Source organism: Rhamphochromis longiceps, linkage group LG11 (assembly GCF_057381845.1).
Source record: "Rhamphochromis longiceps isolate RC_006_pf linkage group LG11, R_longiceps_female_GT1.1, whole genome shotgun sequence".
In the NCBI taxonomy this organism is placed as follows: Eukaryota; Metazoa; Chordata; class Actinopteri; order Cichliformes; family Cichlidae; genus Rhamphochromis; species Rhamphochromis longiceps.
Window position 1 is genome coordinate 20,986,641 of NC_140567.1, and position 26,813 is coordinate 21,013,453.

General features: G+C 40.7%; 4 protein-coding genes across 9 annotated transcripts; 2 read left to right on the forward strand and 2 right to left on the reverse strand.

Annotated features, from left to right (window-relative positions):
* Positions 1-64: 64 nt before the first annotated feature.
* cep72 (centrosomal protein 72) lies at positions 65-5,372 on the reverse strand. Of its 4 annotated transcripts, none has more exons than XM_085422794.1 (14): positions 5,285-5,372; positions 4,919-5,046; positions 4,234-4,426; positions 4,044-4,152; positions 2,998-3,146; positions 2,844-2,902; positions 2,721-2,763; positions 2,232-2,432; positions 1,971-2,152; positions 1,758-1,851; positions 1,484-1,662; positions 1,271-1,397; positions 1,087-1,198; positions 65-938 (listed from the first exon to the last, which is right to left on the reverse strand). In XM_085422794.1, exons 1-14 carry the CDS (start codon positions 5,358-5,360, stop codon positions 878-880), a joined length of 1,713 nt encoding a protein of 570 aa, XP_085278920.1. In that variant the 5' UTR covers positions 5,361-5,372; the 3' UTR covers positions 65-877. The 4 variants fall into 4 exon arrangements, with proteins under 4 accessions (XP_085278920.1, XP_085278921.1, XP_085278919.1 ...); XM_085422795.1 differs by having other exon boundaries at positions 2,232-2,324; positions 2,998-3,149; XM_085422793.1 differs by having other exon boundaries at positions 2,998-3,149.
* Positions 5,373-5,882: 510 nt separating this feature from the next.
* On the forward strand, positions 5,883-8,627 carry LOC146658998 (transmembrane protein 276-like). 3 transcript variants are annotated; one of them, XM_085422800.1, is made up of 3 exons: positions 5,883-5,981; positions 6,078-6,185; positions 6,436-8,627. In XM_085422800.1, exons 2-3 carry the CDS (start codon positions 6,096-6,098, stop codon positions 6,976-6,978), a joined length of 633 nt encoding a protein of 210 aa, XP_085278926.1. In that variant the 5' UTR covers positions 5,883-5,981; positions 6,078-6,095; the 3' UTR covers positions 6,979-8,627. The 3 variants fall into 3 exon arrangements, with proteins under 3 accessions (XP_085278926.1, XP_085278927.1, XP_085278925.1); XM_085422801.1 differs by having other exon boundaries at positions 5,891-5,959; XM_085422799.1 differs by having other exon boundaries at positions 5,897-6,185; positions 6,436-8,622.
* A 379-nt stretch (positions 8,628-9,006) lies between these two features.
* On the forward strand, positions 9,007-18,901 carry LOC146658999 (kinesin-like protein KIFC3). The gene is made up of 20 exons (XM_085422798.1): positions 9,007-9,167; positions 9,401-9,523; positions 9,690-9,786; positions 9,930-10,081; positions 10,202-10,454; positions 12,333-12,505; positions 12,876-12,941; positions 13,207-13,344; positions 13,424-13,621; positions 13,858-14,031; positions 14,371-14,518; positions 14,629-14,759; positions 14,875-14,986; positions 15,060-15,241; positions 15,319-15,423; positions 15,508-15,638; positions 15,731-15,851; positions 15,980-16,109; positions 16,754-16,983; positions 17,098-18,901. Exons 2-20 carry the CDS (start codon positions 9,422-9,424, stop codon positions 17,221-17,223), a joined length of 2,769 nt encoding a protein of 922 aa, XP_085278924.1. The 5' UTR covers positions 9,007-9,167; positions 9,401-9,421; the 3' UTR covers positions 17,224-18,901.
* ccdc12 (coiled-coil domain containing 12) lies at positions 18,683-26,614 on the reverse strand. Its single transcript, XM_085422802.1, has 7 exons — positions 26,465-26,614; positions 23,210-23,283; positions 20,047-20,126; positions 19,855-19,916; positions 19,736-19,770; positions 19,546-19,622; positions 18,683-19,016 (listed from the first exon to the last, which is right to left on the reverse strand). The coding sequence occupies exons 1-7, from the start codon at positions 26,546-26,548 to the stop codon at positions 18,937-18,939; spliced, it is 492 nt and encodes a 163-aa protein (XP_085278928.1). The 5' UTR covers positions 26,549-26,614; the 3' UTR covers positions 18,683-18,936.
* Positions 26,615-26,813: the final 199 nt, after the last annotated feature.

The window sequence follows — 26,813 nt, forward strand, 5'->3', positions numbered from 1 at the left end:
TGCAGTGTGTTTTCTGTTTGTTTTTTTGTTCTTGTTCTTTAGATCTCTTAAAGTGTGTTCATGATTTGTAGTGCATTATTGAAAATTAAAAAAAAAAAAAAAGAAACCATGCACGCACACCCTGGAACCTCTGCTGAGTAGGTTTTGGAGTGTCTGTTGAAACAGTAGTTATGTTCTTGCTTTCTTTTCTTTCTTTTTTTGTGGAGTTTACTCCCTACAAGTAGTACCAACCAACGATCTGTAACATTCATATAAAAAGAAAAAGAAGACATTCAGCTTGTGTAGCATCCAAACCTCTAACCTGGTTTGCCAGGGCTTGATTTAGTGTTAGCAAGAGGAAAGTGCATGTCTGCCTGCGCATCTCTCCAGCCCGAAGGCAGAGGTATAAATAAAGTCACAGTGCAGCTGGAATCTAGATGCATTCATTCCACTGCGGCGTGCAAAGCAGATGGAGACTGACCTACAAACAGAAAAAAAACTAAAAAAGGAGCCAAAAGAGAGACGATCCCGCCACAGATCCAGGAAATGCATTATGACCTTTTCACTAACACCCCCCCCAGAAAATCATTTGTTAATACAACAGCCCTGTCACACACTCATACACAAAGCTTCCTGAATGAATTGCCTTTCCCCGTTACTGTTTACATCGAGTAAATGCAGCTTATGCACATTTTTTTAAATAATAGAAACATTTATAAAAAAGAATAAAATAAAAAAAGGTATAGCACTTACTACAATTTTGCAGTAATCTGCAGTAATTTTAAAAATAAAATAATTTAAGCAGTTTATATTTGCTGGCACATGCTAATATGACGGTCGGCATAGTCCTGCTTTGATATTTTTATCCTGGCATGCATCTCTTTGTTCAAATTCTGCATTAATGTTCCCCACTTCCCTTCAGCTCTGCTAACAAGCATTCATTTGTAGCCACCAGAGACCTGCAGAACACAAACACAGACACATTTAAATCACAAAACCAGCCAACAAGGGGGTGAGTTGAGATTGAGATTACATCAGTTTACTCACACTGAGCATGTAGGTACAACAAAATCAACTGTCAGCACTAATACAGCATTATCTTCTTACCTGTGGCTTTCTTGCAGCATATCTGAAAGTTCTTTGACTTTCTCAGCTTCCTGCACTTTCTTCCTCAGCCCCTCGATCTCTTTCTTCAGTTCCTCTACTTCGGCCTGAGCTTCTAAACACAAACTGGGACACTTAGTAGGGAAAGCAGCATGTTCGCTTATGTCACAGTGGCAAGTACACCCACCTCTGATCTGAGACACATGTGAGCTTTTCATCATAGATTTCAGATATTGGCGTTCTAACTTGATGAGCTGCTTCTGCAGAGCAACGTTTTCCTCTAAAACGACCCTCAGCTGCTCGTTCAGTTTGCCCTGTGTTAGAGTGAACACTGTGAATAAAGTTTACTCTTATGGTTCTCTAAAGCTTGGTGTTGTGTTTGAGTGGTGGATCAACTCACCACCGCTCTCCGAGCTTCCTCCAGCTGAGCGGAGAGGTTGTGCACTTCAGTTTTGTGCTCTTCCTCTCGTGCTGCCGCTTGAAAGCGAAGTGCATCAGCTTCCCGCCGTAAGGTCCTGACCTCAGTTTCCCGACTGGAAATATCGCTTTCCATCATGGAGAGGATCTGGACTGCCTGAGCTGAGGCCAAAAATAGAGATGATAGGAAGACATTCGTTATCTCAGGCTTCTGTAATCAGATAGCGCATTCCTCAAAACCAAAAGTCCAAACTTACACAGGAAGTTGTTGTTTTGATGCAGTGACCTCTCCCCTGTCCAGTGTTTGTCCACGAGGTTGAGGAGCATCTCCAGGGGTTTCCTATAACTACCCTGGGAAGAGAGTTCAGAGATTCCATGAATAGATGTGCAAAGGAAAACCCTGCAGATGAATGAGGAATGATTCACGATGTCATTTGCAAATCAGTAAGAGGACCGAAATAGCTGCCAACCTTTTTTTTCTTCTCAGCTTGCCCAGGCTGGCTGGAGCTCCCGTCTGTTTTGTTGAAGCTGGAGTAGGTTAGTCGTGGAGGATGCAAGATGGGGTTAAAAGGGTCAGACAGATTCAAACCAGGGCGTCGTGGACTGGGAGGCCGGATATTAATAAATGAGGAACTGTGACGGAGGCTTTCATCTGGTAAAAATTACAAAATGTGGAATGAATAAAGAAATCATAGCTCAGGGATTTTGTTAAACACAAATTTATTTCCTACCTGGATTTGGGGTAAAATGCCCTTTAGCTGGATGTCTGGTTTGTTTGGGAGAGTCCTTTTGCTTTGGGTTTCCATGAGCAGGTCTACGTTGCTCTATGTAGGGGCCAAAGGACACTTTTGGTCTTTCAGGCACTTTTATTGAGGTGCAGCTTTTTTGATGAGACAGATCTTTCATCTGTGACCCTTTGGACTCACTGTTATCTGACGAGTTACATGTGGCACACACACATAAAAAAAAATCCCAGTGATATTAATCGACCTTTGACAAGCACGTTGTGTTAAAAAAAACCCACAGGAAAAGAGTTATGTCGCCACCTAGTGGTGATTATACACACTGTCACACGTTGTTTTCATAATTGCTTACTGATAAGGATTTCTTACCTTCAAAGAAAGCTTTATTCTCATAATAATTCTTCTGCGATCTCAATTCTAATAAGATACTGACATAGAAAAAAACTGCACTCTCCTAAACTAGAAAAATAGGCTTACCAGTTTTAGTGAGTGGATACCTGAGGATGGATTTAGCAGTTTCCTAAAAATAAGAACAGAGCTACTTCATAATGAACTTTTATACTGTTAATGTTATTTAATCTGTAGTAACAATAAAAGCACCTGTTTGGGAGTTGAGCTCATCTGTTTTCTAAAATCTTCAGAAACTTTCTCTTTGAAACCTGAAACAGTGGATGGTTTGGATTTATCAGAAGTTAAAACAAAGAAACATGAATTAGTCAGGTTTGATTTTGATTTTTGGAGTTGGACATCTTACCATCGGCCTCCTTGTGAAATGACACAGAGACAGCTTCACTTTGCTCTCCATCATTTGTGGCAACAAAGTTCAGCTCAATATCACGAGTGTCGGTCAGGACAGAAAGGCTCTTGGTTAAGCGGTCAGTTAAAGCTGGTCTGCGATCACTGCTTCTGAAAAACCACAAATGAAACAGCAAATGGTGCCGCTCGAGCAACCGAGGTTGAGAAGACTCGTCTCGCTGCATTTTCATGTGCTCCACCAGCCCGAAGATGCATAAAACTGCAACAAATCTACTTATGATTCTGATTCATAAAACTGTCAATGTGGGCACACATTTCTGTTTCTTTTTTTCTGCCAATTCAACATATGTACCCACGAAACCTCATCATTAAAAATGAAAAGGATCACTTTATAGCAATGTTTTGTCAAGCCTTACTTAATCTCCTTACTATCATTTCTCGGTAGCTGCCTGTGCTGCTGGTCTGAAGAAATTCTTGTTTTATGAACAACAGCATACACTCAATGGACACTGTATTAGGTACACCTTTTCAACTGCTTGTTAATGTAAATATCGAATCAGCTGTTAACATGGCCACAACTCACTGGATTTATGGCTCGTGCTCAAATAAAGCTCAAATAATCTCAATCTGGTCGTGACAGTGACTTCAGTGTATTGAAATGGCCTCCACAACCACCAGATCTCAATCCAATAGAACATTTGTCGGATGCGGTGGAAATGAAGAGTCACATCATGGATGTGGAGCTGACAAATCTGCAGCAGCTGTGTGATGTTATCGTGTAATATGTCCCAAAATCTCTGAAGAATGTTTCCAGCACCTCGATTAATCTGTGCCATGAAGAATTAAGGCAGTTTTGAAGGCAAAAGGGGTCCAAATCAATACTGGTAAGGTGTAACTAATAAAGTGTCCATGAGTGTATAAGAGAAAAACAGTATTTTCAAAAATATATTACTTATAAATCTGGTATCAGATCTTTATTTGACTCTTTCATCAAACAGAATGAGCTGAAGCTCATTTACATTAAGGATTTTGTGTTCAGCATACCTTCGATCATCAATCAGATTCAAAGAGAAGCTCATCTGCTGAGGAAGAAGTTCAGAAGAGAACTGCATCAAGGCAGATTTACGCTCAGCATCTCTGACTGAACAGCTATCTGTAAATCAACGAGGAGAACTTATTATTTTAAAACCTGACATGAGATGAGCAAATTCTGGGCAACAAAACAACATCTTACCTAGCTTGCGCAGGGTGGGCATGGCATGCACCAAGTAAAGGCGGTACTGTGGATTATTTTTGGCCAGAGGGTTGAGCCTGAGGTCCAACTCTTTTAACGATGGCAGCTCAAACAGTACTTTCACTTCTTCAAGAGAAGGTATGCAGTTATAGTAGAGGATCAGCCTCTGTAGCATTTTTAAATGTTGCACACCCTGAGAACAAACCAATGGAACGGTTAAGATACAGACTCTGCAAATATTATTAGTCATGCAATATATTATATTACTTGATGTACAAAATATACAGTATTGGCCGATATCAGCATAAGAACATGCAGTTTTAGTGTTCAGGGTAATCTTAGGTGTGCTGCAATAGGCTTACATGGGATTTATACTTCAGTGGGTAATTTAAACACTAGCCACCATAACCCCCCCCCCCCCCCCCCCCCCCCACGAAACCCTGCAGCTTCCCTAGAAATGTAACTACATGTTAGGCCAACACAGACTGCATCTAGTGTGATTAGCATGTTCAACGAGGACTCACAAATGTCTTCAAATTCCTAGAGGGAGATTGCTCAAACTATCAAATAGTTTATACACAACTACTGCACTTAATCATTTATAATTATTAAACTCTGACTCTTTCTTCAGTAGTAGTATAAATTGTGAATTCCATTTTTTTTAAAAAAACAATCTAAAACTAACCTCAACTGAAACGAGTGCATTACAGGAGAGATCCAGAGATTTCAGACGGATAAAGTTACTCAGACCATTTCCCAGGTGTCTGATCTTCTCCTCATATGTCCCCGGAAGGCTCAATGTCCGCACGTCGCCTATTTAAACAAAATTAAAAAAGTAATAACTTTAAGATGTTATGGTGATGTGGTCTGGAGCAGGAAGCATTTATTGCTACGCTAGCTCTCGTTAGCTTATCTACTGATGCTCTTGCCTGGCAGAGTATCTAGCTACAGTACTTTCCAACAGCAAATGTCTGATGTCCCTGTCTCACCCTTAAAGTTAGCTGCTGATTACTCCTACATAGTGTATATATTAGCTTGGATGTAAAGTTACCGAGACACGGGTGTTTTAGCCTTAATCTTTCACGTATCCACTGCTCTGTTAGTGTTGTCAAACACTTCGCCGCCATACTTTTCGAAGTTCTGCTGCCTTCATGGCCTGAAAAATAAATACCGTCTTTCCTGTTTCACTTTTGTTACTGGAGGTTTTATACAAACCGTAAGTAAGTAAGTAAGTAAGTAAGTAAGTAAGTAAGTAAAATTTTATTTATATAGCACATTTGTAGATAAAAGATCACGAACATACATCACAAAGTGATGTATGTTCATTAACTACTACTTCTTGTTATTTGCTAAAGTTGTTAGACGTCAGTTTATTGAGAGTTTGAGTGTACATATTAAAATATAACTTTGAAAATGCAGGTTAATATTTTTTAGTTCGACCAAACATATTCAGCTAATTAATGAGAGCTTTCAGATTTTTTGAAAACAAAATTGCATTGTTTCAGATATCTGTATAAAACACGGGCTCAAAAAAAGATGAGAAATAATCAAGTAATCCGTAAAGCATTTCAAACCTGGTGGTCATTTTGGTTAGAATAGTTGCAGGGTTTACGAATGGCCTTGAATGCACCATTTTGCGCCTGCGCATTGCCAAATCCTTGTTTGTCACGTGTCAAAACAAACGGCCGCTGTTCCTGCTACAATTGTGGTTCCTATCTAAAGTTTGGTGCTGATTGTTTTCTCTGTTTGTCAGTGAAATTTTTTAAATTTTGACACCGTCTCCAGTTTTAATAGCTAACTAAAAACACGCTGATTAAGACTGTAATTTTCCTGGTGTTCTCTAGCCGTGTCTCCCAGGATCAATGGCGTCCTATCTAACAGAGTGGGTCACGTCATGTTTCAACATAATTTTGACAGCCACTGCACTCCACTCCTCTTACAAACTATTTAAGGTGGGTATCACTCAATGTAGTATCTGTGTGTGGACATTTATTTGTAGTAAATGAGTAGTTTCTGCTTTTAATAAATGATAGTAAACTTAATATCCTTGGGTTTGGCCGCCTTTCCTCAGCTATTTCCCTTTATTTTAGTTTTCTTTTTCTTTTGCATCTAACTTTTAGCAGTAAACCGTAAATCTTTCACTTGACATTTGTGAATCTATCTATCCAGCCAGTATCAAACTTGGTCATTCTCTCTCTGCAGGTCCACAGAGCACCTTCAGTAGGCTTCTTTCTGCTTGGGATCTCTGCAGCAATTTCCCTCTTGCATCCCTCCAGCCCGTACCTAACCTCCCTGCAGAGAGAAGCAGAATGGGCTGCTGAGGTGCTGGCTCCAGTGTTGGTCTCCTTTGATTTCCTTTGGCTCAGTCAGGACCATAACACAGCACAGATTCTCCTCTGTGGTTCTTGCCTGCTGCTCGGACTCTCTGACTGGCTCTCAGCAGATACTCTCACAATTATGACTCGCTGTCTGGGCCTATCATCCCTCTCCTGCTGCCTGATGGTGTGTTTGTTTGCTGGTAATGCTTCAGGGGCCTTTGGGAGCATGGCCCTCAGCCTCCCCTTACTGCTGACTCAGAGGTTTGGAACAAAAACTTTTGCTCCTCTGCTTTTTCCAGCTGCTACAGAAGGACTGATGAAGTGGCTTTTAAAGGGGTCACTGTTTATAGGCTGTTGGGTATCAACTCTTGCTCTTGGCAAGTTTCTGTTTGATGTGACTGACCAAGCTGTCTATTTAAGTTCATAGAAATCTCTGGTATCTGTGACTGACAAACTAGAAAAATGCAGAAATCTAATATGCCTATTAATGTGTCAATATAATAAATAATAGCTCCAGTAATAGCTGGTTCAGCCTTCTCAAGGATTTGACATTTATCTTTTTCCTGCATCATCATGCAGCATTTTTATGGCTCATAATGAGCTTTTGGGGAGTAAATGAAACATGGCAGTAAGCATGTATGTAGTAAAGACAGTGAGTCTGTGTTACTTTATTTAAGTGAAATCTATGCACACTGCCTTTTGATAAAAACAAACATTATACTTGTGTAAATTAATCCCAAGTTAAAAGAACTGGTTAAAAAATCCTGTGTTGAAGGTAAGGGGGTTTGTTGTGGGCTTGTCTCATATCTCTACCTTTTGCCTCCTTGTCTCCTCTGACCTTTGTCTACCTGCTCTGTAAGACCCATACTGTTTCTATGTGTGTGATGATGTCTTATCCTCACCTCACTAGGAGAGGAATCAAGGATGTAAGAAATAAGTTTGCGGGTGGGGGGTTGTTGAGGGCGGTACCAAAAAGTTAAACATGATTTATGAATTTGAAACGTATCTATTAAAAAACCCAAGAAACTGAAGGTGCCAGCTGAGGGTGTGGGAAGCTGAAACTTTTAATAGGATTTAAAAATTGGATTTTAGGGTGACTGGGATTTCCTATTCCTATTTCCTATAAAAATAAATAAGCGATATAGGGAGATTCAGGGAAAAGCATCAGGATTTGTGGTTCATCGTCTCAGAGAGCACATGTACTAAAGGAAAGCATAGTTTTAAACAGGGAAGAATATAAACAGTAATTTAGAAGAATTTCCAAACATTAAAGAAATAATTCTGGATGAAATTAAAGATGGGAAAATTTTCCAGCATGATAGTACCACAGCATGAATATTACAATAGTCCTTTTTGTAATGCTTGTTTTTGCTTGCCTCTGCATTTTCTGGAACATACAGCCAAACCAAGAGACCATGACTGAAGATACCCTTTTTGTAGAAGTCTACTTAACATATGTTGTGTTTGACTATTCTAAAGATGTCATTTGTATATTTGAACTTCCTGTATGAATTTCCTTTTTAGCAGTGTTCTTCCATCTTCCGGCTCTTCTAACAGTTTTAATGTTGTGGTTTCCAGCTGCCTCAGAGTCTGGGTGATATTTGTTCTGCAAACTCAGCACGATGTCTGTTTAAGAAAAAAAAATCTGCAGTGGCTGAAGGTTTTGGCCCAGCCCTTATCTCATCACAACTGTTTGATTCTTATCAGTTAATTTAAAGAAGGAAAAAAAAACTTTCTTGGTTTGTATCAACTGTCTTGGTACTTGAAACAACCTGGCCTGTTTAAACCACCCTCGTTTCACTGTGTCCCATGTCATTTACATTGACCTTGTGAGATATTGATATTCCTTACAGTCATTTGTAGTGGACGCTGCAGAGGCTCCCTAAAGATTTCAGGGGTGTGAGCAGCTTCCTCAGCAGTTTTTCCTTTTTGCAGTATATGTGCAAGCATCTGTGCCTTTCTCTGGGACTGCCTATGTCAGTCTTCAGGGAAAAGATGAACACTGATGCTTTTTAGCATTTTTGTGGGAAATCCAAAATGTTATGGTAATTGTTGCCTTTTAAAGTGTTAGTTTTCTATTTTTTGACCATTTAGAAGTTTGACATTTTGTATTTAACTTCTTAAATAAACAAACATGTAAAACCTGACAGCCATCTCACTGTTGTGCTATCTATCATTGTTAAACCACTTTTTTACTCCTTGAAACCATTCCGATGTTTTCAGATGCATGAAGCTGCAGCTTCTGATTTTTCCGAGCACCTTTTATGGTCACTGTCACCCCTGACTGCGACCACTGGCATCAAACCTACAACCTCAATCTGTCTCCATGACTGCCTGTATCTGTCACTTCACCACTGCAGCGCATCGGGAAACTGCACTGAGCATGCTCGCTGCAGATGCAGCCTGTAGATGGAGCAAAGGGGAGGAGAGAGGAGAGGACGGTTGGGAAGGAGGCACAGAGGAGCTGCACACAGCTGTGAGATGCTGTTGCAGCTCTGAGAACAAGAGCTGCATGGGAAGAGTCATCACTGGGAATACAGATGGAAGCTGAAAGTGGAACACGAACGATTGGAATGTCGGAGAGTCGACACCAAAGAGGAGAATTCATTTGATAAGGTAAAGAAGTCGAAGCGTTTTATTGTGATGGAACAGAGCGATTGTTACAATAGAAACAATGTTTCACCTCTGTAGAAGTCATTGTGTATTTGCACTAGATTTTGTTATTATGTAACCTTTAAAAATCATTGATATTAAATGTTTCGTTAGTATAAGAGTACAAAAATAAAATTCTGCTTTTCTCCACCTTTGTAAAGATGCGTGCTATTAATGACCTCATTTGTCATCTATAGAGACTCTTGGGCAGCGTGGAGATGTATGCCTTTTACTCCCTTTTGGTCTACATCTTCTACACTGTCTTTAAGAAGGAGGAGGAGGAGGAAGCCTTGGAAGGGGCGTGTGGAGATTCCCCAGATGTACGTCTAGCCATATCATGTCCAGCCTCGGGGGTTCTCGATTGAAATAAATAAATGGGGGGGAACATGCAGGCCATAAGCTCACTAACAAAGGATGTATACAATGCTGCTGTATGCATGTCTATTTTACTGTGTTACTGAGTCTTATATATGATGCTGTGCTCAGGAGCCAGGACCTGTTTCCATGGAAACAAGGAGCAGGAGGAGAGATGGCCACACCCCCAAAGTGGGAAAAAAAGCTTGTGCTCGCTTTAGTGAATCAAGTGGGTGCTCAAATAGTCTTTCAGGGCATTTTTAACCATAAAATGAAAGTATTTAGGAATAACACTTTTGTTTTTGTCTACAAGAGATCAATAAGTACATACATTCCTTGACTCTATTGCTTGTGTGATGCGATGTCATCCAGGCAGCAGCAGTGACACAGATGAAATGAGCGATGAAGATGTGGAAGACACCCCTGACATCCCAGCTTGCACTCCTCTGGCCGCATTTCTATCTTTCAAGCAGGATGCTGAGAAGAGAAGAGCTTCCCAGGTTCAACTCGAAACAACAGGAAAGGTAACAAGTGTCCAACTGATGTAGGACAGAATAACACGAGCTCGATTTCCCCAAACCGGGGCATTCTGCACATTACTAAGGTTTATGTGCGTGTGTTTGTGTGCGCTCTTCGCTGCATAGTTGGCAGAGTCTCCCCTGGTGGCAGTGATGTCCCACTTGCTGAGTTTTCTGGAGCAGTACTCCCATTTCCAGCAACTGCAGCAGCAGGCTGACCAGTACCGGGTCCAGCTGAAGAGGCACCGAGTCCAGCACCGCCGCCAGATGAAGGCTCTCCGAGCCTCCTACCGCCAGCGTCTCCGGGACAAGAACAGCATCATCAGCAGTCTGGAAGAGGCCATCAGCCAGCAACAGTGCCCCAGTCCACTGAGCGAGGGTGAGAGAGCTGGGATGAGGTTGGAGAAAAGGAGGAGATATGATAGAGGGGGGAGGGAAGGAGCGATGGGGGAAGGGAAAATAAGGGGAACGTGAGATTGCGGTGTATTGTCATGGAGTGTGTGAGACAAAAATGAGGAAAAGGTCAAGGGGCTGTTTCAATAAACCCATCCACTCAGCTGGTGGGAAAAGAGGTGGTGAAAATTACACGTCTGAAGGTAGATTTATGAGCTTCCAGAGTGGGTAGTTGGAGGAAGATGAATTAGCAGGACAATGAATGAAAACGAATGGACTAGGTTCTGTATTTTAAATGAGACAGGGCTCATGTTCTCTCTGTTACAGTGGAGAAAATTCTACAATATTCCATTACTGCTTAAAAAATGTGAAGAGCATTGAGAACGAGAGATTTAAAGCATGATGACTAAGTGTTTTGGTTCATTGTCATGGGGTATTATGTAGTTCAACTACATTTAATGTGGGTGTGTGCCTTTTAAGTTGTCCACCTACCCAGCTTTAGAAAAGAGTTTGATTTTATCTAACTGGGAACACAAAGTACATGCGAGGCAGCACTTTTGTAGAAAAACAGGTTAATCCGATTTATTAGGATGCAAGACGTTTGGCGGTAATGATGTCACAGAAGCCGGACAGACACTGTACAGCTGCAACTGACCGCAGAGCTTTAGATGTTTGTATCTGATGTGCTTCAGATTTGACCAAATGGCTCTTTGACATCGCAGCAGTGTATTCTCTCCCTTGGTGTTGTGCATATGGTCAGGTTGTTAACAGCTCTGTAGATCTCAAGCTCACTTATATAGCCTCAGAGGAATACCTCAATATGCATGATAACCCAAACCAGATTATAAGCATCTCTATAAGTAGGCGTGTTTAAGGCCTTGAGTGCTGGCTCTGTAGTTTCTGCATAAAGATATGTGAGTATGCGGTGAGACTTTGTGGTACTTGTGTAGCGACTCAGTGACTCTTTGTCATGAATAAAACAGGGCTGTTAGTGCTGTTTTATTTCCTGCAAATGCACTTACAAGGTCGGGCACATGCTAGGCAGCACGTGTAAACGTGCTGGACTAAAAATAGCCCAAGGCCTACGTCCCAGGGTTACAAGTCTGTCTGGTTTGTTTGTTTAGTGTCATGCAGGACTGGTTCTGTGCCTCTTGGGTGTGCAGCAGGTAAACCAGTTTGTATCTTTGTCTGTGATCTTTCATTCAGTATTTAAACCGAATGGTTTGCCCTGCATGCAGATGACATTTATCAGAGTTTAACATACATTTTCATGCACCATTTCAAGCTGCTGTCTTAAAATTCACATCGTTACATTAGTACCTCTGCAGCTTCAAGTGCTTGCCAACACATTTACGCCTGCACCACTAATTCACAGCTGTGGCCTCGTCTCCTTTTTGTTTTTCAATATCTTGCACCACCACCTCTTTTTGATACAGCAATGAAATCTGACATAACGCGTTGATAAAATTAGCAAAGAGCCCAGCAAGGAAAATTAGACGTGACAGAACCCGATGAATCATTGAGGAGGAGGAAAGCGATTAAAAGCTGTCGGGCATGCAGCTCAGGTTCTTGTTGGACAATAGGCTCTTTTTTTAATAGGTTGTTGCATTTTTCACATGGTGGGTGAGGGAGCTTTCAGCACACTTTTCATTTTCATTAATATTACAGTCACTTGGAAGCTTTTAGGTGCACTGTAGAAGTGGTATTAAATTAAAATTACTGCATTTAAAAAAGAAAACGAGTGAGTGGAAGTTCAGATGTTATTGATTCTGACTATTTGTGACTGGCATAATATTAATATGTTTACAAAGACCTTGTTTGCGCTTAGGCTGATGATTATAATGGATGTTATTTGGTCCACCAGGTGAGTCTAGTAGTGATGAAGGGGCACAAGCTGGGGTTCACAGGCTGGTGCAGTCCCTGCACGGCCTGCAGGGTGAGAGGAGTAGGCTGAGAGGAGAACTCCGTCTGCTGCACTCCCAGCTGGAGCAGAAGGAAAGGGACAGACACTCTCGAATACAAACCTTTCAACAGCAGGTAGACCACTCCTTACTAGTTAGCTCCTAGGCTAGACCAATTTAAGCAAGAAAAAATGCCACCTGAAATCCAAAGTTGCTCTTTAACTTTCAGTGAGTTTTTAGATTTTGTTTTATTATGAATGCATGTATATACTGAAAAAGGCTAATCCAGTTAAAGCACAAACATATCCTCTTGGGTGTTACGCTGTCGTTCTGTTATCTATTCTATGCTGCCTTTCTGGAAGGGTCTCTCAAAATATATCACAAAATATAAAAAGTAAAAAATATGTGCACATAAATCATCAGCTTGACATTATGTTACATGTAATAAAAGTAAATTTTAGTTTTAAATGTCTGTAAAAAAAACATGGTTTTGTAATTTTGCACAGATTGATGAGCTGAAGAGCTGCATCGAGGAGCGTGAGGAGGAGCTGTCAAGACTGAGAACAGCCACTGTAAGAGCTGCACGGTCAAACTATTGACTTAATCGTTTCTCAAGTCTTTGTGAGTGTCCACTTCATCAGCTGAGCTGCCACACGACCAAGTTAAAAATAGCCAAGCAGTGGTCTGCTTGCCTTGTACAAAACCTTAACTAGAAATTACTTTAAAAAAAAACATTGACCTAAATGTATACATATACTAAATAGACATTTTTCTGATAAATGATGGGATTTTTTCTGTTAATATGTTGGTCCTCAGCCTTATGTTTCATGTCCTCAGGGGGCCACAGACTCGGAGAAGCGGGTCCTGTGTCTGTCAGCAGAGAATGAGAGTCTGAAACAGAGCCTGAGCGTAACTCAAGGCCTCCTGCAGCAGCTCTCAACCATCCCCTCCCAGTCGAGCACCATGCTCATCAAGGTGAGAGGGACCAGCACAGCTGAGTGCTCACAGACATTCAGTTTAGGCCTTCTTATACTTGTAATCTACTTTGCTTTAGGAAAATGAGAACCTCCGTGGCAGAGTGCAGCAGCTGGAGCTCTCCCTACAGCAGCGTGCTGAGCAGCTGTCGCAAATGGAGCGACGGAGTGAACAAAGCGAGTGGAGAAGAGGCGAGGAGCTGAGGAAGAGAGAGGACAGAGTGAGAGACCTACAGCTGGAGTTGGATAGAGAGCGAGGCAAGGAGCCCATTATTAAGGTAAATCTTATTTTGGAGAATTTTTTAAATGGATTTGAACAATGGCCATAAACTTTTCAAGATGATGAAGAAAATGACAGAAATGCTTTGTGACTGATTTCGTAACTTATATTGTTGAGTAGAAACACACATATAAAGAATTAATAATGTAGATAATTTGATTTGGGTATACTGACAATATCTTTTCATATTATTTTAGAGAAAATGCCCCTAACTAGATGTATCTTCTCTGCCAGTATGTCACGCAGACCGTGGAGGTGGAATCTCCAGCCACAGTAAAGCAGCTAACCAAAGCCAGACAGAGGAATGAGTTGTTGTCCGAAAGGCTGTCCGGTCAGAATGAGCGGTGCAAACAGCTGGAGGAACAGATCAGGAAGTCAGACGAATACAGCTGTAATCTGCAACACAAGGTGACGAACATTGGCAGTACCATTTGCACAAGTAGGGACAATGTGCTCCACCAATGTTTGAGCTTTTGTCACAGGCAGCAGCAAATAAAGAAATGAATTACCTTTGTTAGCTGTTGGGTGGAAGAAGTTCCAAAAAAAGAGGTATAAATCAAAAAACACCCCGTTTAGTTAACACATCATCACAGGATGGATAATCAAAGTCAGAAGGAGGATGTTTCTGTGTTGCTGCTGGAAATTCACAGTTTCATTGACAGAAGAAGTGATTGCAGAGCAGAATCTGCACATACTGCAGCAGTCGAGCTCACAGACTGACAAGCTGCTCTGCTGAACCTCTTACAGATTGCGGCGTATGAACAAGAAATCAGTAAACTGAAAGAGGAGCTGCTGAAAGAGATCGGCCACTTGGAGGAGAGGAAGGAGGAGGCTGTGAAGGCTGCTGCAAACTGCTCAGCAGAACACTTTCAGAACCTGCAGGACCAATTCTTCAGTGAGTAACTGAACCTCCAGGAAAAGAACTCTTGGTTTCTCCAAGAGGAATTGAAATAAAAAAGCAACTGGATTTGAAAAAACTGGATTTTTTTTTTTGCCTTTTGTCAGGCTTGCAGAAGCGTCTGACATCACTTCCTCCAACTTTACGCTCTATGAAGACAGACTACGCCAGCCTGAGGAGCCAGGTTCGAAATTTCTCAGAGTTTTATGGAGCAGCTATCAGCGAAGCAAAAAAACAGGTATGTGGTGCCTTGAGAACTATGTTTAATAAATTTGCCTATCTGACCAAATCAAAAGGTTTCATGATGGAGGGTTTTTGGGTTTTGTTTTTTTTTTTGTCTTTTGATGTTGCAGATTTCAGCTGCTATTAGTGAGATGTCTGAAGCCAACAAAGATCTCCTGGAGAAATACAGGAAAGAAGTCGCACTGCGCAGGAAGTATCACGAGCAGCTGGTGGAGCTTAAAGGTATAACACTGAAAGGTTCAAACTGGCCGCACCAAGTAAAATCAGCATCACTGAGCGAGCTCCCTGTTTGCAGGCAACATTCGCGTGCTGTGTCGCGTGAAGCCAGTGCTAAAGGAGGACCAGCACGGAGAGGACCACTCGGTGGTCGTGACGACGGACCCCAACAACGAGTCCTCGCTCTCGGTGCTGAGCAAAGGAAAGGCTCGCATCTTTGAAATGGACAAAATCTTCCACCCACAGTCCACACAGGAAGAGGTAATAAAGATGACACGTGTAAAGGAAGTATTATTGTACAGCAGGAAGACCGCTAACCTTTATTTTGGTTTCCTCAGGTCTTCCAGGAGATTGAACCTCTTGTGACGTCCTGCATCGATGGATACCACGTCTGCATATTTGCTTACGGACAGACGGGCTCTGGAAAAACCTACACTATGGAGGTAAAACACTGATTACTGTACGTGCTACTCATAATAGACATTTAAAGGTTTAATATACAAGCTAAGTACCCTTTTTATTTCCAGGGTACTGTGGAAAACCCAGGTATCAACCAGCGAGCACTGAAACATCTCTTCAGTGAGATTGAGGAGAGGAAGGACATGTGGTCTTACAGTGTCACAGTCAGCTCTGTGGAGATCTACAATGAGGTGCTAAGGTACAGCTTTCCTCTTTTTTTTCTTTCGATAGAGCCTTACCTAAATAATAACTACCACTTGTAGATGTGGCTACTTGTATTTTGTATTTTAGAGACCTGCTGAGTAAAGATGGAGAGAAACTGGACATAAAGATCAACCCGGATGGAACAGGACAGCTGCACGTGCCGGGCCTCAGGGTCATCGAAGTAAAGAGCTTTCAGCACATCAAAAAGGTAAAAAAAGGTTTGCTTCTCTTCTTTTTATTTGTTTTCAAACACCCACACAGATGCAATTTTTTGAATTATGATTCAGCATTAGAAAAATGATTACACTTATGCTAATTGATTGATTGCTAATCCAGATTCTAGCAACAGCCCGAAGGAACAGGATTACCTTTGGCACTCAGATGAACCAGCACAGCTCCCGCTCCCATGCCCTGCTTTGTATCACTGTTCAGGGCACTGACCTCGCCACTGGTTCCAAAACCACAGGTCAGCTATTAATGCATTTCTGGTTCAAGATGGAACGTTTACACAAGGGTGTCAAACATAAGGTGCGGGGGTCAGAATCAGCACATCAAAAACGCCAATCCAGCCCGCTGGACGGCTTTGGAAAATATAAAGGAGGGAATACATTTTTGGACTTTTGCCTGTATTGTTTTTCAAGTTTGTTCAAGTCCACCCCCACAGCCATTTATGCTATTTTATGTTTTATGATTGAGGGACAGTTGCGGCAGTGAGCTACTAGAAGTCTTTCTGTAATTTTACACATTTGTCATGTAGAAAAATCTTTATCTTGTAGATGTGTTAGTGAAATTTCACTTCCTTTATCTTACATTTAGATATCTCAGGAATTAAATGTGTAATTAAACATCTTTACTCTGACAGAAAATGCAGTTTTGACTCGTCCAAGCCACTTAATATCACTTATTATCATGGTTTACAGTCTAATACCTACTTTAAATTTAGGTGAGGGCAGGCTGTGAATTTACCCTTTAAAACTGTCTCTTCACACGGGTATCAGTGTGTAAAGGTTGGGATGAGAAGCAGGGGTTAAGTGTATAAGACAAACATCTGGTATGAGTCTTTGTTGGAATGACTGACTTTATTGCTGACATTACTTTTTCGCTCCCCAGGCAAGTTGAACCTGGTGGACCTGGCTGGCTCGGAGAGGGTGTGGAAGTCCGGTGCAGAGGGAGAGAGGCTGAAAGAGGCCCAGAATATTAACCGCTCTTTGCTGGCACTGGGAGACGTAATTCAGGCACTTAGGGCTCGGCAGACACACATCCCCTTCAGGAACTCCCGTCTTACTTATTTATTGCAAGACTCCCTGGGAAAGGGCAGCAAGACTGTCATGGTTGTGCAGGTAAGATTACTGCTCCAGTCCTACTTAATACCTGATTTATAAGCCTGTGATCATTTACAGTAAATATAAATTCTTATAAGGAGCATCATTTTTGTTCAAATTGTTTTACTAAAGGTTTCTGCTCTGGAGAGTAATGTGGGAGAGACCTTGTGCTCGCTGAAGTTTGCTCAGAGGGTGTGCAAGGTGGAACTGGGTCCTGCTGCCAGGAAGATTGAATCGGGTGGAGGACAGTGTGACTGACAGCCTTGAACCACTAGCAATGAATGAATCAGTCAGTACCAGCAAATGAAAACTCCACACTATCAACAAGATTACGAGCAATCGTGCTCAAGGGCTAAATCTGCAGGCGTCTACTTGGCACCAAATGCCAGCCTGCAATCAAGGTTAAGTATTGAGGATTTTATTCTCCGCTTTGCCATTTTCTGCTTCTGTTCCCTTTATTATTGTTAAAATCTGCATGCAGGCGTATTTATTCTTCCACTCCGAGTGCCAAAACATCATCTAACTCGTCCCACTGTCAGAACTTTGATGCTTCCTCTGATCACTCTAGCTCAGTTTCTTAAATGCAAAAATCCAGGATCTGTCGTTTCCTGTGATCATCAGTGTTTAGAGCTACAAACCTGCTCATACAGGTTTGATAAGCTTCCAGAGCCACAATATCAGCACTTCACTTTTTGCAGTATTAGTCATTCTGCTATAAATGTCTGTAGTTTGTAGGCTTCGTCGCCAGTGTGGTATATTTTTGAAGGTTGTAGTGTGTAGGAGAGTCTATTATGGGCTATTATTCATATCAATGACATTTATGTCACATGTTTGTGTAGTTTTTTTGTGTGAGTTTCAGATGAGCAGTGACTGAATTTCTTTTTAGATCTTTGATAAGAGTTTTGTGTAAAGAGGGAAGCTGTTGGAGGGAGCAGGTGGCCTTGTATTAGACTGGTAAAATAATCAGCTGTGCAATATCCTCCTTCTCGAGGACAGTTTGGGCCTATTGAAATCAAAGATGCACTTTATTGTGAAAGGATAGGAGCATTTCAGTTCAGGTCCGTGCAGTAGTGAATGTCATACCAAAAATACAGCTTATTGTTCATAACTGTTTGTCATGTTATCACCCACTGATTCAAAACTAACTTTTGAGTCAAATGTAGCAAGACATTAGTGTTGCAGTAACTACCATGAGTGCTTAGGTGTCACTAAATGATGCTTTTCAGAACATTTTCTGAATAAATGTGTGTTTAAGTGTTCTTTCTCTTATTTGATGCTCAGTAGCATTTGACATGCCATCTCCATTTGGATTTTCTGTTGTAGCTCTTACATCTCTGGTCAAATGTTGATGGAACACCATTTACGGAGGACCGAGCAATAGGTGCAATGTGAGGCACAGAGCCTCTGTAGTGTAGTTTCTTTTTGCCCATCAATCCATTTCCTTACACTTATCCGATTCAGGCTCACCAGGGGTGGAGAAAAAAAAAGTAAAAATATCAAATACAATTGAAATGAACTGATATAAATAAGATGCAAGAGACATATCAATGTCATTTAGATGCTATTATCCAGTTTAAACTTTTATGTTCTATGGAAACATCAGTTTACGAGATTATGATTTGCAAATCACTGCATTTTGTTTTTGTTTATATTTACATTTGTCTGTTTTCCTCAGTTTTTTTAAGGCAGCAAAAATTACAAATGAAATGGACAGCAATTTAAAAAACAATATTTTAATTTTACAAAATATTGGCCGTTACATTAATAATGCATCTCCAAAAAAAACCCCACATATACAGAATGTACTACAAGGACAGAAGCTATGACTCGCCTGAAGACCTGACAGGAAACACTGCTTTACTCCCTGCACAATTAAATCATCCACCTCTGTATGCACAACCCAGATGTGACTGCTGCAGTAAATCTTGGGCATCTCTGTTTAGTCTCCTTGTTTTCTGTCACATCTTGGATTCAGTCTGAATCTCCCGCCTCTGCTCCGATGGCTCCAACGGCTCCGGCCAACTCCTCTTCATGGCCTCGCAGACGATCACCTGGAAAGACATACACACAAACACTCAATCTGACTCATTCATTGACCGCATCCTCTGATCATAAGCTTAAGACAATGTTTTCCATCTTCCAAGTAAGATCTTATTCAGCCTTGTAGATCACAGGAGGATAATGATTTTTTTAAAACTAACTTTTAAAGATGTATCTGATATTTTTGATGAAATAACATACAATACAAACCTGTCCCTAATACACATTAAAACAAAACCAGGCTTCCTGTACTTTAAATGCTTTTAAATAAAGGTCTTCAGTAATCAGTTACGCACAATAAAAATATGGGAAATCTCCTACTCGACTTAAACCTGTGATGTATCTCTCATTTTGCCTATTTTTAGAATCACTTCATCAGTTATGATCACCTCTGATGTTATCAGACAGCTTCAAGCCTCCAGAGTCTGTCAACCACAGAGCAATTAGCCTAATAAATTATGCCCAGCTCAGGCACCGTCATCTCTGTGGCCTCACGAAAATGTAGTGATAAAAGGCAGAAACATAACAGGAAATACTGACGGATGAGCTCAGCGATGGCTCTCTGTGTTCTCCTCTCCAACTTCTCCAGCTTCTTTGCCACATCGCGCTTTAGATCCCTAAATCCAGAATTACAATTTTTAAAAAAATCATTAACGAAATATCTTAAAATACACCAAGAGTTCATCATGCACCATACAGCTTGGAAAGCTATTTTGAAAACAGGTCTTACCAGTCTGGTTTTCTTGGGGCAAGGTTGGCTAAATCCTGAAGAAAGAAAAAGAAAAAACTCAACATGGCAGATAAAAATGCTTCAGTGAAGAAAACTCACGTTTACACAGGGGTACCCACCACTTCCTCAATGATGGGCTCTGGATTAGCTGCCTCTAACTGATCTTTGACTTTATCTTCCACTGCAAACAATAAATACTTATCATTATATAGCCAACAGGAGTCAAAACTACAATCAGTAAGGCAGCATTGACACCAAAAAGGGTTTTTTAAATGTTTTTTAAAGGTCGCCTTTGATTGAAGATTTCTTACCTGATGCTGGTTTGGCTTTAGGCACCTGTCTTTCCTTTAGCTCTTCATCCTCTGGAGCGTAATTCCTCAATTTCAGTTCTCTGTGGAAAAAAAATACCACTTAATGTGATACTACTATTAGAAGTCTGAATGCTCTTAAAATGCTTTTTTCATACCATTAACCCACACTCTAGACCTCCAGGAGGTGGCAGTGTAGGCAAATATACTCCACCGGAGACTAAAGAGCATAAAAGACCACCTGCAATCCCTACACAGCTGCACATCTAATGTCTAAAGAAGGTTGGGTATAATGTCCCTCTTTATTCCCGTGAACACTTCTGATTAACATGTTCCACCTGCCGCCGGGCAGGAGAGCAGCAAACAGCTGAGGAATTCTTCCCTTGATGTTGAATTATACCGTCTTTCATCACAACTCCACATGGAGGAATTGTTGGCAAGCTTAGCTGACATCTCTGCAGATTAAACCGAGGGTCCAGAGGCAGAGGTAAACTACCGTCTGCCCAAGCACCAACCAAGAGTTATCAGCTGCTCTGAGCTTAACGTGGATTTGTGATGAAGCTTGAGAGCGTACACTCTTGATGCATTCATCAGACTCCTGGTGCTGCCAAAAGACAGACCAATGCCTTGTATGGGTGTGGGCAAAAATGCTAGTCATGTTCTGTGGTTGGACGCCTGAGGTCCACTTTTAATTCACACATCTCTCTTTCTCTACCTCCAGCATATCAGACCTTGAAGGGGCTGTTTTAAGGAGGCACTGTGCTGGTTTGTCCAGCTGATTATTAAAAGGGACTTTTTTTTTAGCATTAAAACTGCAAACACAACAAATAGAAATAAGACATTCTGTTGCACTTATCTGAAAGGAGCACAGCCTGCTGTTTAAATCGTTGCATCTTTGCAAAAGGCACCCAATGAGAAGAAAGTCAGCTCAAAGAGTGCACAAAAGTCTAGTATATGGTAAAAAAACGACTATTTGAAATAGTTAATCATGCAAAGCTATTGTAGGAGCATCTACAATGAAAAATATGGACCTGGTAATGAGCTAAACATGTCATCTTTATTTAAAACATCGTTACTGCAGTAAAATTTATGTGATATGCAGAGGTATACTGATAAACTGCTTTAAAAGCAAGCAGAGCAGGTTTTCCTAGCAGCCACAATACACTTCAAAGGTTAGTAGAAGCAGTCATTTATCAGCCTTCATCACGTAAAACTGAAATAAATATAAATGCTTTCAAAATGATAGCACAACATGTCTTCCTCAGGCATCCTGAAGCTTGGGTTGGAGCTCTTCTGTTACCCCTTATCTTCTGACAGCTTTCTACAATTAACAAGCTATTAAACAGGCACAAACGTAGCCCAAAACATGTTGCTACATGTAAGAAACATGAACACATTTAGCACAATCCTCAACTAAATTATGCATTATACTGTGTTTAAATAATTAACGTATATACGGGGCCAGAGGAAAGGGTGGATAAGTGTCACAACGTCAAGCACAAAGTCATTCTAATCTCTACTGTCTAAGAATGGAGCTAAAGTGGCACGCAAAGTTCCAAAAATACAAAAAATAATTCCTGTAGGGAGCAACATCAAGGTAAGTGGGAAGAAAGGAAACATCAGCGTCATCATCTGAGGACCACGTCGTGGAGGTGCTGGAGCCTATCCTAGCCATCACTGGGTGAGAGGTGGGATACACCTCGACAGGTCACCTGTCTATCACAGGGATTTTGTGCTATTTTTTTAAGAGGGTTTGTCACAGACAAACTGTGCTACGACTCGAGGGAATTATAACCCACTAATCTATCAGGAATCCTCCCCCCGCCTCCAACCCCACACCCCCTTTAGCAGAACAAAAAAAACAGGACAAAGAGTTCATGTAAATTTTCGCCCTTCAAAAGCTTTTTGTTCCTGACTGTCTCTTAGTTTTACACTTCCAAACCTTTTGACGGTGTTTACACATTTCCACTTCAAGCACACCGTAGCATCAAAGAGAACCTGTGATAAATTCAGAGCTCTGGTCGAAGTCTGGCTTTCTCAAAATGTTTAGAGTGAACCGTTTTTAAGGAGGAGGTGCAGCAGTGTGTTCAAATGTTTGCACTGATAAAGCTATCTGCTTCATCAAACCCCAGTAAAAATAATTCCAGGCTACCAGAAATCCTTTAATTTAAACGTGAAATTAAAACAAAAAACTAACATGTAACAACAATATTTCCAAGTTCAGATTTCTTAAAACATGTTTGCCATTTCCAAGAACTCTAAATCTACTTACCTATCTTTAAAAAAAGAAAAGACAGGGAAACACCCTGACACCTAACAAGATCTAACAGGAAAAGCTGCCTGGTTTGGTTGGTGCCTTTTGTGGAACAGGCTTGGAGGAATGCATGATATCACACAGGAAGCTAAAAGGTTCTTTGCAATCTTAATGAATTCATTTTGACATTTGAAACTGGTGAAGCTCTCACAAATTAAAATTGGAATAACCTTGGGACAAACATTTTGATTGTTCTGTTCCCTCATACATTCGTTTAGTCATTTGATGCCCCATGAAATTTTAATACCAATCCCAAGATACATTACACTGGCACCCTGCTAAAGATGAGTCTCAAATTAAAACATAAAAAAGAGAAAAAGCCTATAGACTGCATTGAGCAATAATTAGCCTTCGTTGCAGACAAATGTCTAAGTTAGGCTCTTAACCCTACAGCGAGTTTCTCATTCGCATGAAAGAGATCTGCCCTGTTGGACTGGAGGAAAAACAGAGGCACTCCCTTGGTGCCGTCAGTGCAGTCATTAAATATAAACAATGGAAAAAAGGTCCTGTAGGACAGGAAAGATGGCTGCTCCTTCCTACAAATGAACGCACATAAGTTGAGTAAGCTGAAGGTTATTTGAGCAGCTACTAGCACAAGGCTGGGATCCAGCCAAGTGTAAATACTGCATTTCACAACTTACACCGAGACATGCATTGGTGTCTAGATAAAGGGCAGATAAATGCTCTGATGATGTACTTGTGAGTCAGTTTCAGTTCCGTTTGCACAGCTTAAAAAGCCTCAGCTAAAGGGGCGAGTAACAGCAATGAGTGGAGACGCAGTAACAAGCTTTTATGATGAATATTTAAAAGATAACAGGCGTTTGTTTTCTGTGGGAGGTGCAGCAAACCAACCTGTGTTTCTCTTGAGTGGCCTCTTCTAATGTGGCTTTTTTGCTCTCTGGCTCCCCATCGTCCTGCTCTCGCCCCTGTAAGGACATCAAAGTTATTAACATTACCGGCATTAATTGTTCATTATTCTTAGAGTACAAACTAGAAAAAAAAAAACACTAAAAAATTATTGTAATCTGCCCTGAAGAATCATTTTGTAACATATGATAAGAAAATGAAAATCATTTTTTCTTTTATATTATTTACATAAACGAAATGTGTTGGCAGTGGCTGGTGAAAGTGAAGGTATGTATGTGGTCATTTTAGCTCCAGCACCATAGAAAAACATGGTGCTGTTTGCATAGAAAAACAAACTAATATCTGCTTGTTGTCACTCGTCATTTGAGAGTCAAATAATGAATTTACATTTTAAGCTGCATTATTTCTTGACACTGAGCTATTCAGGAGAAGTAGTTCATAAACCCTGAGAACTCCATCCATTCTCTTATGCTTATCCTTATCAGGGTTGCGTGGGAGGGGGGTTGGTTGCTGGAGCCTATCCCAACTACAATATGGCAAGAGGCAGGGTGCACCCTGGACAGGTCGCCAGTCTGTCGCAGGGCTAACACAGAGAGAAAGACAAAAATTCGCACTTACATTTACACCTATGTGTAATTTAAAATCAGCCCCACTAATCCAACTCTGATTACTCATCCTGATCATTTAAAGCTTTGTTTCTAGTCATGATGCATCTGAGATGGTGTCACACACTAAACCTTTCATTTGTAAACAACAGTGTAAGTGAAGAATGAAAAAGGCTTGCAGAAATTCCAAAAGCACAATATTGAGCCCATGTCACATCTTGTAACAAAGGATATCAAACCACTCCCAGCTTACATTTTCCTGAAGAGACTTCCTGACCACCTGCTAGAACAATTCAGGGTACTGGCTCATTCTTGAAGCGCAGCACAAACGGAAAACAACGACACACTGCAGGAATGTCAATGATCATTTATCGGCTGTTGCTAGCAAAACTAGATAACGTTTGCTTAGTGAAAGTTGTGATCCAGCTTCCAAAACAGTAGCTTTCGCATTGAATGGGCCTTCCTGTTGCTAAATGAATTGATAACTAGAATTGAAACTCTGCCATAGTGGCGGACAATGATTGTGTAACCTTTAAATTGTTCAACACAGACTGCAGCCCTGTGGAGGAGTGACAGAAAATCTGGTGCAACATCCCCGTCTGAGTCCTGTAGTCCAAGAGCCGAGGTGTGCTGAAGCAAATGCAGCATCAGTTCTGATTGTACATGATGAAGAACTCATTCTCAAACACATCTAACACACTGCTTAAATTTACTACACAACTGACTGCTTTGATTTATTCTCGGCATATTTAATAAAACTGAGGTACCTGCATACTTTACTCAAAATCCTCCAAATAACAGGGAGTCCGAATTTACCCTACCGTATTTTTTTTTACCAAGGTTTCTCCAACTTTCACCATAAATGATGCATTTTTTAACTAGCAAGTTTATTTTTGTTCCATTTACACTGCATCAGTATTAGTAAATGAGAAACAAACAATATCTGAAAACTATTTATTTATACATCTACAGTATAGTGACTTGATAAATGTAGACTATAGTGGCAATCATCACTGTTTTCTTCTTCCTCAGGGTGCTCAACACAAACATACACTAACACTCACCTGATTCACTGATACACTCTACATGTATATACCATTAATTCTGCACTAAAGCTGCTACAGTATTTTTAGTAAATATATTTTCTTTATTTTATTTTTACCCAAATGCTACTTATCTGCAACTTTACATTTCTATGCACCATTCTGAGGGAGCTCTGAGCCTAAGAATTTCATTGCCTTTATATGACAAATAAAACCTGAACTTTGGCTCGATACTGTGGTATCTGACCTCCCAGCCCATTGTTCCTTCAGTGGTGCTAGTTTCAGTCATTATGCAAATGTACTGTTTATAAGATTGGGAAAACCTGCAGTCAGCTGAGGCTGAAGAAGTCACTTGGATGAGTGATGAAACGTTTCTCCCACTGAAAACGCTACGTCCAGATGAACAGAATTAACTTTTGGTGATACTGTGATATTCATTTCAATTTCTTTATTTACATGAGTGTTTGAGGTTGAAGTTTGTGATGAAGAATATTTATCCATTTATGCTTAATTTCTTTTATTTTATGTATTGTTAAGAAAGATTAGAATGAACGAGCTGTGTGGGCAACGTTTTTCAGAAGTGAATACCCACCCACCCAAGTTTTGAGCCACCCTCATTTCTTGATATGTTAATAGGAAAATAAGAAAGCACAGTTTGCACAATTCTAACAGTCTTGAAAGTCAATATTTGGTATGACCCCTTTTATTCAACACAGCCTGAGCTCTCTTCGGAAAGCATTCTTGTCATTTCTTTAAGTAGTCTTCAGAAATAGTTCTCCAGGCTTTTTGAAGGACATTTAAAGCTCTGTCTTCTTTTCTGGTTTCTGTCGAGACGATCCCACACTCCTCATGTTGAGATCTGGTCTGACTGACAGTGCTTCATTGTGTGTTTTTCCATCCAGTGATATTTTTAATGCACTGGCAGCTTTTTGAGATCTCTGTCGTGCTGAAAAGCAAACCTGTTCCCAATGAGACACTTTCCATATGATTTTGCATTGGGGAACAAAATGCTACTTTTCCTTTTTCATAACTCCATCAACTTTGACAAGATCCCTAACACCACTGGCTGACCTGCAGCGCCAAACCATAACACAGCTTCTACCGTGGAAGCAAAAAGGAGAAATGATGGCCCAAGACTCTTGCACAGTATTGTAAACTGGGTCGTAAATGATCTATAGTCTAACTGACTGTAGTTAATGTACAGCATCTGATGTAGTATCACTGTAACTGACTTTGAGAAGCGGTTTTAATTCAACTGTCGACGCTAGCAGCGACCTAACATGAAACCGAACTAAAACACAACGAGAATGTCACGGTGCAAGAACAATCACATGAGATTAGAATAAATGCAAAACATACCAGTAAAATAACAATTAATTACTAAAACTGTTTATATTTAAACGAATTTATCGAAACTTTGACAGCTCACTAACAAAGCTACGGGCTAAAAATAAGGCTGATTTTACACACGAGTATGCTAATATTAGCTAAAAGCTAAGTCTGCTAACGGTACCTCAGTGTCAAAATGACGGGGTTTCTGTGGCCTGTGCTACACTTTGCAACATACCGCCAACGCCATAAAAGAAACTTACATGAAGCTGTTTCTCTCTTAGAGCCTTTAGCCTCTCCTTCCTCTTTAGAGCCTGCTCCTGAAGCGACCCAACACTTTGCTCCATGTTTTTAGCCACACGCCGCTCGATTCTCTCTGAAATCTACTCATTGTCCTGATCGGACAAAAGAAGTCCATAGAGCACATCGATTGCGATGCATTTTGCCTCATCATGTGATTTTGTTATTTGTTGTGTTCATATTTTTAAAATCACAATCATCCGTAAGTTTCACTTGAAATCTGAACGAGAATTATTTAAAAACCAAACTCTTGCTTACAATAATGCGATCCCCAAATAAATAATTAAAACATACTTTATAAATAAGATGTAT